The 19268-nt window shown below is 49.3% G+C and overlaps 1 protein-coding gene across 6 annotated transcripts in view; it reads right to left on the bottom strand.

The window, feature by feature from the left end:
• Nucleotides 1–19268, bottom strand: part of EXOC6B (exocyst complex component 6B) — a 329969-nt gene that overhangs the window by 88054 nt on the left and 222647 nt on the right. For 2 of the 6 annotated variants that reach the window (XM_051798179.1, XM_051798181.1), the window contains one exon: nucleotides 14132–14251. The exons of 3 other annotated variants lie outside the window; for them this stretch is intronic. In XM_051798179.1, coding sequence (XP_051654139.1) covers nucleotides 14147–14251 — 105 coding nt within the window. In that variant the 3' untranslated portion in view covers nucleotides 14132–14146. Of the gene's footprint in view, nucleotides 1–8588; nucleotides 9423–14131; nucleotides 14252–19268 lie in introns of those variants that run through there. One more of the 6 variants, XM_051798178.1, reaches the window with a different exon arrangement.

Genomic DNA, 19268 nt, shown 5'->3' with positions numbered 1-19268 from the left:
GCTTCGTGCAGGAACTCCTTGTCCAGCCAGACCTGCTGTGAATGACAAGTGACACCCCTGGGAGGGCGTGAAGAGGAGCAAATAATTGAGATGAAATGTCAAGTTAATGAGGCCAACACGGGGAAGGTGGGATGGGAGAAGTAATTTAATCATCAGGGCCTGACAGCACCAGTACTCATCGAGTCTTCACCACCCAAGTGCCTCCAAGTGGCACCTCAGCACCTTCTTTGTGACTATTTTTTACCACAACTCGTAGCAGAGATGGCAAAGGGGGTCCAGCCACCAAGGCCAGGACCAGCTTCTGTCTCAGCCTTCCCTGCTCCTTCCTTTTCCACACAGGATTTGCTCAGGCCCAAAACTTTTTGAAGGTAAAAATCTATATTTCACCTTTGAAAACCTGGAAGCTGAACCTTCTCAGGCCAACTGAGACCATGACCTTTGTTTTCTATTATTCTTAAGGTTTAAACACCTAAAAGTCTTTCTTCTTCAAAAAAAACCTCAGTGCTTCCTCTTAAAGAACACAGATGCCTGAGAGTTTAAATCCAATATTTCTGGATGGAAGGCAAAAGTATATAAAGGTATTTCCCCCCCCTTTTTAAGCATTAATCCATTTTTCCTTATATTTACTATCAGAGACCTTGGAGATGCCACAGGGCTTTCAATCACTGTGTTAAATGTCTGCTTAGAGAAAGGAAAGCACCACCAGGGATGACCAGCATCTCCTGCCCTGGGCACCAAGATTTAAAACCCTTCCCAGAATTTATGGTTCTCCCTCCTTATAAATAAGACTGAACCCAATCCTTTCCTGCCTCATCCCCGTGCTCGACACAACCAGTGCCCACTTAAAGCAGCTCCTGATAAAATCAGCAGCGCCTGCTGAACATCAATTTTAGACTTTTTTTCCCCAGAAATGGAGTGGGAAATGTGCTTGATAAGCAGCTGCTGTTGACAGGAGACAAACCAGCACCTGGACACTGATATATCACCGCTAATAAGCTGCTGCCGCGAGTTGTTTGTATTCCCACCTGGAATGGTTTGAGCTGGCAGGAATCAAGCACATCCTCACATCACAACATCTTGGCTCTTTGGAACTTATTTAGGATGGATTTTCACTTCACAGTGCTGGTTTTTTCCCCCCCTCTGGTTCATTTTTCAGCTGGCAGAGCGCGGCCTCGCCCGCCCGGCACGGGGACACACGGAGCCGAGCGGGTGATGGACGTGCTTTCCAGCAGCCTCACCTCCCTCCCAAAATCATTAACTGCCCCACCCAGGGCAGTGGTGTCGGGACATGTGCCTTGGGACAGAGGTGGAGCAGGAGCAGGATCCCTCCAATGTCATCCCTGCCGTCGGAGTTCCTCAGAAAGCCCCGGGCTCAGAGGAGCCGCCGCGCTCAGCCGGGACGGCTCCGACCTCGTGCCAATCACCCTGATGGTTTTTTGGGAGCGTGTGGCGGAACGGGGGCACTCCCAAAAGCTCTCCCTGTGCCAGCCCTGAGCAATCAGGGAGTTCCATCCTGATCCTGCTCCCTGACGTGGCTGCAAACCAGCTCCATCCTTGTAGTGCCGAAACAACTTAATGGAACAGTGCAGGGCCTCCAGCCCAGGAACAACTGGTCTGTCACAGAATCCCACAATATGCTGAGCTGGAAGGCACCCACAAGGATCACCCAGTCCAACCCTCAGCCCTGCACAGGCCCAGCCCCAAGAGTCCCACCCTGTGCCCAGAGGATCAGCCAAACCCTCCTGGAGCTCTGGCAGCCTTAGGGCTGTGGCCACTGCCCTGGGGAGCCTGGGCAGTGCCAACCAGCCTCTGGGGGAAGAACCTTTGCCTGAGATCCAACCTGAGCCTGCCCTGGCACAGCTCCAGCCATTCCCTGGGTGCTGTCCCTGGTCCCCCCAAAGCAGAGCTCAGTCCCTGCCCCTCACAAGGATGCTGGAGACACTACTGAGGTGTCCCCTCAATCACAGAATTACATCCTGATCCTACTCCCAGCCTGGCTCCCAACCAGCTCCATCCCCGTCTGCAATTCAGAAACAACCTGACTGAACACTGTGGTCCCTCCAGCTCAGGAACAATTTGCCTAAAATCCAAGATAAGGTTTGGAGAGGGAGGTAAAGGAGGAGGAATTGCAACCACAAACTGAAATCTCTGCAGACAACAGGGAAACAAACACCTCAAAGTCACCAATTGCTGTTCATTTTCCAACTTCACAGAATTCCAGAATATGCTGAGCTGGAAAGGACCCACCAGGATCACCCAGACCAACTTCAGGCCCTGCACAGGCCCATCCCCAAGAGTCACACTGTGTGCCCCAGAGGATCATCCAAACACTCCTTAACTTGACAGAAAGCCAAAGAGCTTCAAATCCCTCACAGCAATTCCAGAGACAGCTCTGAGGGGTCACTCATTTATTTAAAACCTCTGCAAATGCCATTAAAAATGACCTGGATTTGCAGGGGGGTCTGGTTGAAAGTTGATGGTTCTCAATGGCCAAGACACCCAAGCACCTGCTTGGTCTGACCTTCAGTTCAAACAGAGGAATTCTGAGCATATTATCAAAGCAAAATCCACGGATTTAGGGTTAGGTTTGGCTTTTAATTTAGGATTATGGTTTGTTTTGAGACTCCAATCAGTTTGTAACCACATTTCTGGCACGGAATCCCTCTGTCCATGGCTTTCGATGGCACCTCTTTGCTGCTGGTGTTCCCATGACACCCCTCAGGGTGACAGTGCCCTCCCTGCCCTCCCAAGGCAGAGACATCCAGGACATGCAGGAAACTTCCTTGTGGCCATGGGAAGAAAGGGAAGAGCCAAACATCTGCAGCTCTCCCAGAGGTGCAACCGAGGGGTACCTCCCAGAGCACATCCCCATAAAATCACTGAGGTTGGAAAAGACTTCCCAGATCATCAAATCCACCCCGTGCCCGATGCCCACCTTGTTCTCCAGCCCAGAGCACTGAGTGCCATGGCCAGGGACACCTCCAGGGCTGGGCACTCCAAACCTCCCTGGGCAGCACCTGCCAATCCCAATATCCATGGGCTACCCCCATGGACCACCCGGCACGGGGCCCCCCAAGCAAATCATCCCTGAGGAGATCCCCCCTGAATCATCTGCTTTCATCTAGATTTGATCCTTGGGCAGCAGCTGGAAGCCCCTGGATTCCCAGGAGGATGGGATGGACCACAGGGAAGGTCTGGAGCCGGCCCTGCTCCCGGGATTTGTTTGAAAACAGCCAATCTGTTCCCAATTAGGGAGAGGAAACGCCGAAAGGCTGCCTTGTTAATTAAGGGACTTGCTATCAAAGGACTCATTAAAAGCTACTGAAATGGAAGGGTTGTTAAAATAAACATCCATTAATCATAACGTGCAATCAGGAATAAGCTGCCACTTCCCACCTCGTGGCTCCATCCCAGCACCCTGCAGGAGCACCTCTGGTTTTCACAGAATCGTGGAATGGTTCGGTTGGAAAACACCCTAAAGACCATCTCATTCCACCCCCTGCCGTGGGCAGAGACACCTCCCACTAGCCTAGGTTGCTCCAACCTGGCCTTGGACACTTCCAGGGATCCAGGGGCAGCCACAGCTTCCCTGCCCAACCTGTGCCAGGGCCTCCCCACCCTCCCAGCCAGGAATTTCTTCACAATATCCACCTAAAACCACACTCATCCAGCTTGAAGCCAAAATGGACGCAAAAAACATGGAGCAGCCCAAACATTTTGGGAATCCTATTTGTGTTTCCCAAAGCAAATTGAGGCTCTCTCCCGGTCGCCGTGTCCACCCTCGGACACTTCCTGAGTTCCTTGATGCCAAGCAGAGCCTGGCCTTGGACACTTCCAAGGATGCAGGGGCAGCCACAGCTTCTCTGGGCAACAGAGGAAGAGGAGGAACCTGTTGGTGCCTCCTGCTTTTCCCCACAATTAGGTGGGATGTGGTCACTGAAGTGCCAACACAAGTCCTGCTGTAGCACGGGGAGCCCTTCCACCAACTCCCCAAGGAATTACCACAGCTTTTCCGTGGAAAACGGAGTCTGACAGGCCTGAAACAGGTTCAGAATTTCCAATTATTTTTCTTTTTTTTTTTGCTACCAACAAAAATTTCCTTTTCGTGTACAAAAGCAGGCAACACAAAAGCAGGCCACAAAAATGCAAATTCGTCAATATTAAATGTCCACTTTTCTATAAACACCCCAAGTTGTCCCAAAAATTTCAACACTGGCTTTGCTGACTTTCCCAATTCCTAAGGCAACACTGGGAAGGGGGGATTTTGCAGGAGATGGAAAGGTGATAGTGTAATAACGAGGAATTGTTTGGTGGCACCAACCCGAGAGGAATCCCGGCGGATCCTTCCCGTGTGGGCACCTCAGTCCCTGCAGAACCTCCCACGTCTCATCTCCTGTTCCAGATGCCTCTGGATCCTCTTGCTGCCCACACCACAGCCCCAGATCCGTGGGTAAATCCAGCAAATCAGCTCTGGCAACTCCTGAGTGGAAATTTGGCTTGTCCATGTCATCCTGATTTGCCTTTTTTTCTTTAAAACCAACTGTTCTGCAGTCACTGAAAATGGCAAAAAAACCCCCAAAGCATCACCCCGATACATTAACACCTCCCAACCAGCCAACCCAAAGGTACAACAAGTACATTTATAAATGTTTTTAAGAGGTTTACTTAAGAAATAAACCCCTCATTAATTGCCCAGAAACCCGTTTTCAATTGGACAAAGCGTTTTGGTTTTTTTTTGTGGAGGTTTTTCGTTGCTTCCTCTTTTTTTTTTTTTCTGGTTTGTTTTGGGGTTTTTTGGCTTTGTTTTAGCTGAAAAAAAAAACAACAAAAAAACCAAGACCAAACGCACAAAACCACATGAAAAAAATCTCCAAAAAACCCCCCAAGCCAAAAGCTGTGGGTCTGCACTCAACAACTTGCAAATAGATGTGTCTCCAGGAAAAAGGGACAAGTGAGAGCCCCAAGCAGGTCAGATGGTCAAGGAGACCAAGCCTGGTGGGTGGGTCAGTGCCACCCTAAACAGGGTGGTCTCCAAAGATGTCCCATCTGAAGGTTGGAGCTCAGTTGGCATCAATGACCACTTTGGTAACCAGGGCAAGTATCAGGAGAGCAACTCTTATTCAGCTAATTCTATTTTTTTTTGGCTTTAGCACCCTTATTAAGAGGAAGAAATGCCCTTTTCCTCCCCAGATTGTGTTATGGAAAGAGGACAAGAGGAGACAAGTCCCTTGTTTCCAGCAGGGAATGTGTTCCAGGCTGAGCTTAACTCTGTATTAGACTCGACCCATGTGGGACACGAGAGGTGAGTGATGTGTGAACATCAACAGCCACCCATTTCAGCCACTGCCAAGCTCCATATTCCACCTCTGGCTCCATGAAGTCATCCCAGGAGCTGAACACTGAGGCCATTGTGTGGATTTATGGACTTGGAAAAGGCAACTGGCACCAAGTTACAAGTCGACGTTCACGTGGTTTTTTGGAATTTGCCAAGGAAAAGAAGGAGAAAATCTTCCAGCCAACAAGGGAAGGTTGGCCATGAGCAACGTTTGTGGGTCAGGGTTCCTGAGCACAGAGTAATGCCTGCTGGGGAAAGGGATGATCCTCAGCCTTGGACCCTTGGGATGCTCCTCAGCCTTGGACTCTTGGGATGATCCTCAGCCTTAGACCCCTGGATGTTTCTGAGCATTGGACCAGTGGGATGTTTCCCAGCTTTGGACCCCTGGGATGCTCCTCAGCTTTGAAACTCTGGATGTTCCTCAACTTTGGATCCCTGGATCCTCTTCAGCCTTGGCCCCCTGGATATTCTTCAGCCTTTGACCCTTGGATGATCCTCAGTTTTGGACCCCTGGACATTCCTCAGCCTTGGACCTGTGGGATGTTCCTCATCCTTGGATCTCTGGATGCTCCTCAGCTTTGGACTCCTGGATGTTCCTCAGCCTTGGACCCCTGGGATGATCCTCAGCCTTGGACACTTGGGATGCTCCTCAGCCTTGGGTCCCTGGACATTCCTCAGCCTTGGACCCCTGGATGCTCCTCAGTATTTCCCAGGAATAAGAAGGGTCTCTTTCCCCCCAGGACCTGCCGTGCCAGAAGTGACCTGATGACCCAGAGTTTGTGGTTTAGCAGGAGGATCCATGTTCTGGGCAGGATGATCCTGGTTCCCCGGGCTGGGAGCAAGGTAGGTTGTGGGATCTACGGAAGAAGCTTCGGTGCCATGGGAAAATCCCCAGGCTGAAGACGATTTTTCCCGTTGTAGTGTTTTCTGAGTGAAACTGGGAATTTTGGACCTCTGCTGACTTTGACCATCCCAATCACACCATCACTGCTTCCAGAGACAACCTCCCAGCACTGAGACACCTCAGGTTCACCACGGAAAACCTACAAAGAGCAGCAGTGCCAACAAACACAATCCCAAGTGGAATTTGCCTCCTGCAAAGCCCCACTCCCCCGGAAAGCTGAAGAGTCCAAAGAGCAGCTCCAACCAACCTGGAAAGCCACCATCCCTTGTCTGGAACGGGACAGCTTTCAGAATCCAGGGAAAGCTGAGCACGAGCCCACGTTTTAGTGGCTGCTTTCCAGAGGTATTTAAAAAAAAAAAAATCCACGGGGTGTCACTGCCAGGAGTAAACATTTACCACTTCTCTGCTATTTTTGGGGATTAAAGGGAAAACAGGCTGCCCCGGATCCGGCAGCACGACCAGCGCACGGCAAAGGGAGCTCCCAACAGGAGCAGAGCAGATAAAAAAAGGGAAAGGTGGGGGGGGGGGAATAAAAAAGCAAACACGGCAATTATCCAGCACCACACAAAATAAACCAGCCTGTTACAAAACCCCCCCTCACATTCCAAGAAAAGAGGAAAAAACCCCTGGCTGTGTCCAAGGTGCCCGAGGTCAATGGCTGGGGGTTGTTTTGGCTGGAGCTGGAGGGAGCTCGAGGCAGAGGGGAAATCACACCAGGGGCGATGGTCACGACCAGCTCCTGCAGACGGAGCTGAAAGTGGCTTTTTAAAAAACATATAATGTTGGTTTATTCGGTTTGGAGGTTTTTAATAACAACTTGCAGAGTTACCAGCCCCATGGAAAGGTTTTTCCTACATCGAGGAGTCCTGCACCTATAAACTGCATCTACTCACAAGCAGGAGTAACTACACCCCAAAGCACAACTCGAGGAGTTTGTAACCACCTAAAATTGTGGGATCCAGGATATCAGAGGCTCTGGGACAAGGCCATGCTCAGGAACACGGGATTTTTTCCCTCTCGGACTGTGCTGTCACAGTCAACAAGCCACAGCTACTTTATTATTTCTTTTTCTTTTTTTTTTTTTTTTAAATAGGAAAATAAATAAACAGGAGGAAGGGCAGGGGGTGGAGAAGGGAAGTCCCTTGGGATGCAGCTGTCACCACCGAGCACGGGATCGTTCCTTTGAACCCTTTTGGAGCCACACAAACACCCAACCAAGCAGAGACCCCTCGTTGGAGCTCCGGGGTTTGCAGCAAAGCTGGGAGGCTGCTGGGGGTGGTATTTTACATATGGACATAAGCAAAAAAAAACCCAAGGAAAAGGAAGATTTCACTGTCTGTGTCTTTTTTCCTTGCACAGAATCCCGAGGTAGGGTAGGATATTTTTAATTTAGTGGGTTTTAAAGAGTCTAGAGCAGAGAAAGCTGTGTGCAAGGCTGGACAGACCCTGCATTGGAGCATCCAGTGCTGTCTGGTCTCTTGGGATGCCTCAGAGATTGCTGGAAGGAGCTTCACACCAGACACAGGAAAGCTAGGGATAGGACAGCATTATGCCTTGAGAAACCCTAGGAATTAGAGGGTTTACCCTTGGAAGCCACTGGATTTAACTGCAGACTCATTAATCATGTAACCACCTGATCCCAATGTTCCCACCAGGAGCAACAGAGATCCTGCCACCAGGGTCCTGTTGGCAGCCTTTCCCTGGAACTAAATATTAATTTTCCAACATTTCCATGTGTTCCTGAGGAAACACTTCAGGAAAACACGAGCAGTAGACCAAGGAAGGATGGGGAGCCAGGGGGTTGGTCTCTTCTCCCAAGGAACAAGTGACAGGACGAGGGGAAAGGGCCTCAAGTTGCACCAGGGGAGGTTTAGGTTGGATACTAAGGAAAATTTCTTCATGGAAAGTGCAGTCAGACTTTGGAACAGGCTGCCCAGGACAGTGGTGGAGTCCCCATCCCTGGAGGGATTTAAAGTCACGTGGATGTGGCACTTGGGGACACCGGTCAGTGGTGGCCTTGGCAGTGCTGGGGAACGGTTGGACTGATGATCTCAGAGGGTTTTTCCAACCTCAGTGATTCCACGAGTCCACAGAGTCATGGAATGGTTTGGGTTGGGAGGGACCTTTAAGATCATCCAGTCCCACCCCCTGCCATGGGCAGGGACACCTTCCACCAGCCCAGGTTGCTCCAACCTGGTCTTGGACACTTCCAGGGATCCAGGGGCAGCCACAGCTTCTCTGGGAAACTCATTCCAGGGAGCTCCCCACCCTCACAGGCAGGAATTCCTTCCCAATATCCCAACCAAATCTCCCGTTTTCCAGTGGGAAGCCATTCCCCCTTGTCCTGTCCCTCCAGACCCTTCGCCAAATCCCTTCCCAATATCCATCGAAATCCACCCTCTTCCAGCCTGAAGCCAAAACGGACGCAAGAAACACGAAGCAACCCTCACTTTTTGGGGTCCTATTTGTGTTTCCCAAAGCAAATCAAGGCTCTTTCCTGGTCCCTGTGTCCACGACCCGGGACTTTCCCAGTCCCTTGATGCAAAGCAGATCCGTGGCCCGACCGTGATCGGAGCGCGCGGCTCCGAACTGGAACGAGCGAGACACACACACACACACAAAAAAAAAAAAGAGGACATATTTCATCCTCTTCTTTTGTGGCTTTTATTTTCTTTTGTCTTCGCTTTGGGAATAACATTCTTTCCATTGGGAAGAGCCTGATTTTCCATTAAATACAAAGCAGCTGCCATTTTGGAAACAAAAAGTTGATTAAACACAGATTTTTATTTTTTTTTATATTATTATTTCCTCCCCCCCTCCCCAACGTAGGAAGAAGCGAGAGCCACGTTTCTTTCAGCTGATTTATCAGGGCAAAGCATCTGCCAACCATGGCAGTGGGAAGACTTGAAAGAGAGGGAATGGGATCATCTTTCCCGAATAATTTTATAATTATAATTTGACGTTGTATAAAAGAGGAAGGATCCCCAGGCTTGGAGCGTGGTACCCGTCCCCCAGGACGCTGACACCGGGGGTTCCTCACCCTTCACACACACAGGGATGCTCCAGATTCCCGATTTACGCAGATTCCTGCTGGCTGGGATGCCGAGGGAACGTCGGCGTGACGTACGGATGTCGGGGGGAAACGCAACCAGCACGCGGCTTAAGGGCCAGATGTGGAGCAGACTGGAGAAAAGGATGAGCTCCAAACACCAAAAAATAAAAAAAAAACCAAACCACCCACTCCCTGAGCCATCAAAGCTCCATCCAGCAGATTTTCCACGTTCCATGCAGACCCGATCCATGAGTGACCAACACAAGCGGCATCGGAACCTTCGACCTTTTCCCAAAAACTAAATCATGTGTTGGATTTTCAATATTTAGGTGTTATGCTTTAAAGAACAGGGAGAAGATGGAAGAAACGGAGAGATGGATGGGGAAAGCTGTAGGAATCAGTGATACTTTGGTTTTTAATTAACCCCCCGGGTTCTCCTTATTTAGGGCCCTTCGTGAAACACAGTGGAGACGGATCCCACGAGAAATCCATAAGGATTTGCTCTTTTCAAGTCTTTTCCTCTGTTGCTATTACATCCAACCAAGGCTGGAATATCCAGGGAGAACATAGGTCTGTGAAAAGACACCTGTGATGGTGGATTTGGTGTCCTTCAACCACGCCAACGACACTCAACCGCGCCCACGCCGCTGTCGGCTCCGAACGATGATCCGGAGCACCCAACGCTGCTCCAAGAACCCTCATTCCAAGTGATCCCTGCACAGGGACCCCAGAGGACATTGCACTTGAATTCGGGCTCCTCCAGGGCAGTGGGGTCTCCTCCCAGGCAGGGGGGTCTCCTCCCATGGATATTTTAAGGAAGGTAGCAGAGGGTTTGGAAGAAGATTTGCTGTTCATCGACGTTCCTTTGAACATTCCCAACTTAAGAACCTCGGAAGAGCCAGTGGATGGAACCAGAGGAAAGTAGAAAGTCTATTATTTCACTTTAAATTTCCTAAAGGATAAAAAAAAAACCCAAACTAACCCAAACTTTATCTTCAGGTAGGATTTTTGGAAGGTACAGGCTGAGGAAGGAGAAGGAATATTTGGATTCCTTACTCCAAAGGATGGATTTTTGCCAAATCTCCCATCCCACAACATCTCCTTCTCGGTGGATGGAGGCGCATAAAAAAAATAAGCGTCAAACAGTTTAAAAAATCCAAGTTTGGAAACTAAAAATCCGAGCCAAACGTGCCAAGGTGACCCCACAGAGGGAAGCAATGCCCAGGGAAGCGTGAACACCCTGGTTTCGAGGATTTATGGGACTGGGCATTTGAGCTTCAATTAATTTTCCAAGTGCTGAAAGCAGACAAGAAACCATGTAATTACAGGATAACTTGGCTTACCCAGACCCAGCTTAAGCGGCGCTCCCGGGTTAATCAGAGGTCAGCGTTCCCCCAGCCAACCCCGCTAAATCCATGGGATTTGAACGCTCTGCTCTTCGCCTTAAAGCAACCGCCAGTTCTCATTCCCACCCCTTCGTTTTGGGAAGCATTTGGGATTTTGGAGGCACTTGAGAACACCAGGAAAGCCCTGCTCCAGTCCATCTTCTCCCTCTCAAAGCACCTGTGTTTTAAGGGAATTTTGCCCAACTTTCAAGGCAAGCCACCCCTTAAAAGACTTGGATCCCCTCTGGAGAGCAGAGGAAACCCCCTGAGGACCATCCAGGGAGGATTTGGGATGCTGCTCATGCCCTGTCCATGTCCACATCTGGGAAATTCACTTTTTTTAACACACATCTGTACCTACAACACCAAGAAACTTCCAGGATCGGCCACGACTCCTTCCCACGTTAAACCCTTACAATCCTTCCCTTGTCCCGCTGCTTTGTGCGATCCAGTTTTTAGTTTTCCACCTCTTGCAGACACGCAGATCGGCGATTTACTCCCACCAGTTAATCCCAACTGCCTAAAAGGACTGAAAATTAGGAGGGTGACGAGGAAAATTAAAGACTCTGTGGCAGTAAAGAACAAACCCAACTAAGAGTAGCCCGGTAAAATCCCGCCATGTAACGGGATTACTCCATCCCTGACCCTTTCCAGGGGAGCTCCAGGTATTATTTTCCATTGATTTACCTTAATGAAAGCAAAGCCCCCCTCTCTGTAGGAAGCTGACTCCAGAGCTGTCTAGGCACTGGATTCAATTAAAGGAATAAATACATCTGGCTTCGAAATGGCTGGAATTCTGGAAAAGCCAGAGGCGGGAGAGCTCTTTGAGTCTCTCCCTCAGAGGCTGCGCCCCGAGGACACCACGGAGGGTGGGTGACACCCAACACCGCTCCTGGAAAGCCAGGGAATCTTTTCACCCCCAGTTCGGGGTCCTGGGGGGGTTGACGACCCTTTTCAGCCCAACCTGTCAGGCCTATGAGGCCTTTAGGGCCTGTGGGGTGTATGGGGTCTATAGGGCATATGGGGTCTATGGGGTTGGTGAGGCCTATGGGGTGTATGGGGTCTATAAGGCCTATGGGGCCTATGGGGTGTATGGGGTCTTTAGGACTAGTGAAGATTATGGGGCCTATGGGGACTATGGAGACTATGGGGCTAGAGAGGCCTATAAGGCCTATGGGACATATGGGGTCTATGGGGTTAGTGAGGCCTATGGGGTGTGGGGGGTCTTTAGGGCTAGTGAAGCCTATGGGGCCTGTGAGGTGTATGGGGTCTATGGGACTAGTGAAGCCTATGGGGTGTATGCGGTCTATGAGGCCTATGGGGTGTATGGGGCCTTTAGGGCTAGTGAAGCCTATGGGGCCTGTGGGGTATATGGGGTCTATGGGGCCTATCGGGGGCATGAGGTCTATAAGGCCCATGGGTCCCCCTCCCTATAGGGCTAGTGAGGCCTATGGGGCCCTTAGGGCTAGTGAAGCCTAGGGCGTTTATGGGGTACATGGGGACTATGGGGCTAGTGAAGCCTATAAGGCCTATGGGGTATATGGGGACTATGGAGACTATGGGGCTAGTGAGGCCTATAAGGCCTATGGGGTATATGGGGACTATGGGGTAAGTGAGGTCTGTGGGGCCTATGGGGCTAGTGAAGCCAATGGGGCCTATGGGGTGTATAGGGTCTATAAGGACTATGGCATGTATAAGGTCTATGGGGCTAGTGAGGCCTATGGGGTTTATGGGGTCTTTAGGGCTAGTGAAGCCTATGGGGCCTGTGGGGTGTATGGGGTCTATAGGGTATATGGGGTCTATAGGTTAGTGAGGTCTATGGGGCCTGTGGGGTATATGAGGCTTTTTGGGGCCTATGGGGCTAATGAAGCCAGTGGGGCCTATGGGGTATATAGGGTCTATAAGGCCTATGGGGTCCATAGGGTCTATGGGGCTTATGGGGCATAGGATTTGGGGAGGCACTCTGAACTGGAGGGGTGGGAGGTCAAAGGGCACTTGGGGGCTCCCCAGAGTGTCAGGGGAGGAGAGCAAGGGGTGGCCCCGGGGTGAGGGGTGGGGATGAGAGGCTGGAGGAAGAGATGGGGAGGGTGGAAAGACCTCGGTTTTGGGGGGTCATAGGGCTTGGGGGGAAACATGGACACTGGGGGGGGGCACCCCAGATTGTGGAGGGGAGGAGAGGGAAGGAGTTGGGGCTGGGAAGGGGTGAGACTGGGATGGAAGGGTGATGTGGGGGCTCTGCAAGGCAGAGGTCCCGGTGGGCGAGAGAGCAGGGTCGGGGCTTTTGGAGGGGGTCAAAAGGGGGATCCTGGGAACTCCTGACCCATCAGCCTCACCACAGGGGATTCCTGGAGCATCCCTGCCTGTTCCCTGGCTCCAACCCTCCCAGCTTTGATGGGAGCTGGCCCCAAACTGCTTTAACAAGGCTCTTTCTTCCCAGAAGCTGGTGTTGATTTGAGCCCTCGATGTTGACTTAGAACCCCCCGGGTGCCCAGAGCCTGTAAATGCTCCAGGCTTAGTTTCCAGGAAAAAGGGGGACAAGCATCCAGCTGTGGCGTGGAATATCAATGTTTCCAAGGCAGTTCCAGTGGAGAGCAGGGGTTAAAGGCTGGGAAGCAGAAGCTGGGATTGAGGCTCATCTCACACCGACTAAAATCCAAGGCAGGCTTTGCTCACACGTGCCTTGGTTTGCAGCCATGGGAATAGAGGAAACAAGGTGGCTCAGGAGCACCTTGTTTGCGATCTATCTGTGGAAATGCCGCGAGGATTTTCCTCCCGCACATGGAACAAGCAGAAATGACGATTACAGGGGGTTGTTGAACCAGAAGGTTGGTCCTAAAGGTCTCCTTCACTTTTTTTTTCGGTGCTGATTGCCCTGATCCACACAAGGAGGGAGTAAAGGTCAAGGATTCACAGTGGCTTTGGGATAAAATCATAGAATCATGGAATGGTTTGGGGTGGAAGGGGGTCTTAAAGATCATTTAATTCCACTCCCCTGCCATGGGCAGGGACACCTTCCACTAGCCCAGGTTGCTCCAAGCCCTGTCCTTGCACTCCAGTCCAAGGGAAGGCTTAGTGGTCCAAGCTCCAGGCTGGAGCACTTAGACCAGGAGGAACATCAGGCTGGAATTCCCAGGGAGGATTTCTCTGCACAGAATACAGGCGGGATTTTACAAACACCTTTTCACTTGCAAGCAGAGGGTGAAGGTCTCCATCATGCTTTCCCTAATAACAGGCATTTCCCCTAATCCCCTGCAAATTTAAGGGGATAAAAGGAGCCATTTAAATGTTCTAAAATCAGCAATTCAGCGATGCCACTGCGACAACACATTTGTGGGTGACCCGTCGGGAAGGAAACCCCTCCCCTTGCTCTCTTCTTTATCACAGGATCACACCATCATTAATCCTATTGATTTAAACTTTTAATCACTCTTTTCCTCTCCTCTTTTCTGTGAGGAAGGACCTTTTCTGGTTCAATTTCCCCCCCCAAAACTGGAGGTGAGAGCAGAGCAGACCAGACGCGCACGACACACAAGCCTTGTACTCACCGACATGGTAGAGTGGGCATCTACCTCCCCCTACAGAGGACAACACAGGGAGGTCAAAGTCAAAGGCAGAAGAGAAGCAAAGCAACAGGAGAAAGGCAGAAAGGTTCACAGTGGTCATTTTTTTAGGTCCCTTTGTAGCAGCGGTTGGCAAAGTTATTAAGAAAGCAAAATACAGGCCCGTTTGACCTGGGTTAAGGAGGGCGAGGAGGAAAATAAAGGACCACGAGAGTAGTTTTAAGTATCATGGAATGGTTTGGGTTGGGAGGGATCTGAAAGACCATCTGGTTACATCCCCTGACATGACAGGGACACCTTCCACTAGCCCAGGTTGCTCCAAGTCCCGTCCAACCTGGCCTTGAACATTGACATCCACAGTTTCTCTGGGCAACCTGGGCCAGGGTCTCACCACCCTCCCAGCCAGCAATTCCTTCCCAATATTCCATCTATCCCTGCCCTCTGGCAGTGGGAAGCCATTCCCTGTGTCCTGTCAGTCCAGCCCTTGTCCAAAGTCCCTTCTCCAGCCTTCCTCCACTCCCTGCCAGCGCACATTCCCGTGCCTCGGCTCTCCCACCTGGAAGTGATGGATGTCAGACCCTAGTGAGTGACAGCCAGGATCAGCTCCATAAAAACTTGCTCAGCCCTCCCAAGGGCAAAGGGACCTTATTTAAGCGCAGCCAGGACTTGTGCAAACCCAAAGAAGGTGACTTTGGTGCTCACACCACGTTTTCATGACGGTTATTTTCCACTTGGGTCCCTCCCAACGTGGTCGAGGCTGCGGTTGGTGCAAAGTTCAAGGCATTTCACCTCCACACACGGTGCCCGGGCTTATAAATATTACAGGGGGATTTGACTTTTTAAAATAAAAACATAGGTAATCGTTCTGTCGAAAAAGAAAATAAACACTCGCAGAGCTCTTTCTACCAGGGCAAGAGAGCTGCCGGGGTCGGCGCGTTCGCTCGCGAGCGGGGAAGAGGTGCCAAGAGAAGGCGAAAAAACTCGTGGTTCCAGCTGAAATCTGTGCCTGCCATCTGGCAAAAATAAGCAGAAAAGGGGAAAAAAACGGGGGGGGGGGGGGGGAAGAAAGGGGAGAAAAAAAGAAAAAAAAAAAAGCCCTTTGGAGAGTTCACACCGAACTGCTCCGGACGGCAGAGGTTGGAGCTCGGTCGATCGCTGAAAGATTGCTTCCCCTTCCCGGGTCAGCATCACCTCTTGACCTGCCCTGATTACCTTCCAAAGGAGGTTATCGAGATACAAGACTAACAGAGGATTAAAGGAAACCTAAAATAAAAACAAAACACCCCCCTCGCCCCCCCCCTTCCCCTCAGCCCCGTTCCCCTCCCCCAGGAAAACATCCTTGCTTTGTTAACCTGACAGTTCCCGGGAGGTGTTGACACAACCCTCCATCTCTGAGGAGCTTAATGTCAACAAATCAGTGTGTTTGGAGTAGCCCTGTCAATGCGATTTACATTAACTTGTCTAACAAGAAATAAAAACAACAATCAGCCATCAAAGACAAAGGGCTTTTTCAGTCATTCTTTTCAAAGTATCAGGCTGGAAATGTTCATTTTTGGAGGCCGTGGCCCTGCCGCTCGCTGAAAACCAGAAACCACCTTTTTTTTTTTTCCCCCTCTTTCTCCTGAAATACTTGGGGGTTTTTTTAACTCGATTTTTTTTTTCTCCCCTTTAAAAAAACAAGTATTTTCTTTTAAAGGAGCCCCGAGCATCCCATATTAATAAAGCTCCACAGCAGCAGTAACTGACTCTCCCTGGTTAACTCAGGAAGAGGTCGGCCTGGAAAGCCAAAATGTTAATTATGCTTTGATTTCCATCAGCGCTTTTATTTGCTTTGAGACTGTTTCGGGCACTTAGAGGAGCATTTTCAAATTGTGGTTCTAAACCACCATGACAATTCCATGCAGCCCTGGAATGCATCCCGAAACCCCGGGAACTTCACCGTGAACTTTTCCTGCCCCCACCCCCGGCACACGCTGTACCCACCCGACAGTGCCCGGCACCGTCCCGGAGCAACGCTGCAAAATGCAAATGAATTCCAGGAATTCCCAACATCCCAGTGGTTCTCATCATCTCCCACAAGGTCTACTCTTGATGCTCTAAAGGAAAAATTAGGGATGGCAGTTCCTGCTTGAACTCCAGAGGAAGAGGAGACTCTTTAGGCAGCTCCACGAGCCGGGATTTTGGGATGGGTCGTTTTTTGGCTGCTTGAACCAGGTGACCTGGGTGCTCAGAGAGGTGGGTGGATGCCCCATCCGTGGAAAAATTCAAGGCCAGCTGGACAGGGCTCTGAACAACCTCAGATGTGATGAGAATCATGGAATATTCTGAGTTGGAAAGGACCCACAAGGATCAGAGTCCAACTGAATGGGGATCTGATCTAGCTGAAGGTGTCTCTGCTTATTATGGGGAGTTGCACCAGATGACCTTTAAAAGTCCCTTCCCAAAATTATTCTGTGGCCTCCAGTGGTCCTTCAACCATTACAGAATCAGAGAATCATGGAATATTCTGAGCTGGAAGGGACCACAAGGACCAGAGAGTCCAACTCCCAGCTGAACAGCCCAAAAGGGGATCTCTCTTATTGAAGATGTCTCTGCCTATTATGGGGAGTTGCACCAGATGACCTTTAAAACTCTCTTCCCAAAATTATTCCACGGCCTCCAGAGGTCCTTCAACCATTAGAGAATCACAGAATCATGGAACATCCTGAGCTGGAAGGGACCCACAAGGATCAGAGAGCCCAGTTCTTAAGGGAATGGCCCACACAGGGATCTGATCTAGTTAAAGATGTCCCTGCTTATTATGGGGTGTTGCACCAGATGACCTTTAAAGGTCCCTTCCCAAAATTATTCCATGGCTTCCAGAAGTCCCTCAACCATTGCAGAATCACAGAATATTTGGAATTGGAAGGGACCCACGGAGTCCCACTCTTAAGTGAATATCCCACACAAAGATTGAACCCCCAACCCTGGTGTTATCAGCACCCTGCTCCGACCAACTGAGCTCATCCCAGGGTTTATTTTCTGGGATTCCTAATAAATCCAGGAAAATTTCAGCCATTCACACATCCCAAAAGGGAAACACAAGACCCAAATCTTGGCTGGGAGTTGCCTTTCAGCTCAGTCAGCACCTCTGCTCCTCTTCACCCCCTCTCCAAAACGGAGTCACGCGGATCTTCCAAGGCCACTTGACCTGCCCTGGGCGAGTGGGAGCCTTGACCCCGGGAAGGTTTTCCTGCCACTGGGACAATGGGACTCCTCCCACCCATCCCAGGGAGGGCATTTCTGCAGGCTCAGGGCTTTGGGCTCAGTTCAATCCCAGGATGGAGCTTTTTGGGGAGGATAATTTGAGCGCTGTAACCACCGACGTGCCCAGGTCGGGGTTCTTTGAGCAGCAAGTGAAGGTGGAATTCCGGGTGGAATTCCAGCTCCTGACGCTTACTCTGCTCCTGACACTTTCCTTCCAAAAAAACTGCAGCTTCTAACACCAGGAAAAACACTTTTCACTTGTTAAAAATGGTGTAAATTCAGGAATGTACCCAAATATCAGCTCTGGAATGTGGTGGCAGCTCCAAACCTGGAGATGAGAACGGGAAGGGATGGATGGAGCTGCAGAAAGGAAGGAGAAGATGCTCCAAGGATGCCTCATCCAGGGATGGGGCACTTGCTTTTTTCCAGGAGACACTGGAAATCCTGGATTTTAGAGCTGCACCAGGCTGAAAACTCATTTCCAGCAGGGAAGTAACTCCTCTTAAATCCCAACACCACAGTGATTTATTATTTGTGTGTTAAAAAAAAATAAAAGGAAATAAAATGAAATTTTAAAAAAGTAAAATATAATATAATGTAAAATAAAGTTTAAAAAGTAAAATAAAATAAAATGAAATAAAGTCAAATAAAATAAAATAAACCAAAATAAAACAAAGTAAAATAAAGCAAATAAAAATACATAAAAATGCATAAAATAAAATAAAGTAAAATAAAGATACATAAAAATACATAAAATAAAGTGAAATAAAAATATATAAAAATACATAAAATTTAAAAAGTAAATAAAAACACATAAAATAAAAAAAAAATAAAATAAAGCAAAATAAAGTAAATAAAAATACATAAAATAAAATAAAGTAAAATAAAATAAATAAAATACATAAAAATACATAAAATAAAATAAAGCGAAATAAAGTAAATAAAAATACAAAAAATAAAATAAAAGTAAAATAAAGTAAATGAAAATACATAAAATAATAAAAAATAAAATAAAATAAAGTAAAATGAAGTAAATAAAAATACGTAAAATTAAAGTAAAATAAATATATCTTTTATCCTATCATTAGCTCTACTGCTCATATTTTGGGCTGGATTTGGATCAACAGTATAGAAACAGTTCCACCTTTCCCCAGCAATCCTAAAATATCCTCTTGGAGTCGTAATTCACCCTTTCTGGAGACTGTTCCTTCTCCCATCTCACTCTCTCCTTTCACAGCTGAAGCTTATCCCACATTTTTAGTGCTTTCCCAACCATCTCCATCATTTCCCTGCCTGGTTTTAGACACGTGGGGGCTTCTACACAACTTATTTCCTACATTTCATCAGCAAAGGGCAGGAATTTCAATGTCTTCCTAAATAAGCCACTGGAAAAAGATCCTTGAACCCTAAAAGGACGAAGAACCAGAGACACCGAAGGATGTGGAGGCCCTTTTAGGTCCACCCTGGTTCTTCCTGGCTTGTTCCTCCCCACCAAACCTGCAAGGGGATGGAGGGACCCACCAACAACGGGCATTGGTGGCATCTCCACACTCCTCTGAAGGAAGAAATTCCAATATATATTAAAAATTCCCAGAGCCACCTCTCCTACAAGGCTTTGGAGGAGACCCCCAGCTCCCCACAGCCCTTGGCAGCATCTCCCTGAGGGGCCTCCCCGGCTCCCAGGGCTGCCAGGAGCCTTCTCCTCAGCTGGGACCTGCACTTTGGCCACAACAACCTCCGGCAGCTCCAGGCTGGGCCAGAGGGGCTGGAGAGCAGCCAGGCAGGA

This window comes from Manacus candei, unplaced genomic scaffold (genome assembly GCF_025592945.1).
Source record: "Manacus candei isolate 608988 ecotype Guabito, Panama unplaced genomic scaffold, ASM2559294v1 h1tg000048l, whole genome shotgun sequence".
NCBI lineage: Eukaryota > Metazoa > Chordata > Aves > Passeriformes > Pipridae > Manacus > Manacus candei.
Note: the sequence above shows the minus strand (reverse complement) of the source record. Positions and strands in the feature narration are given on the sequence as shown.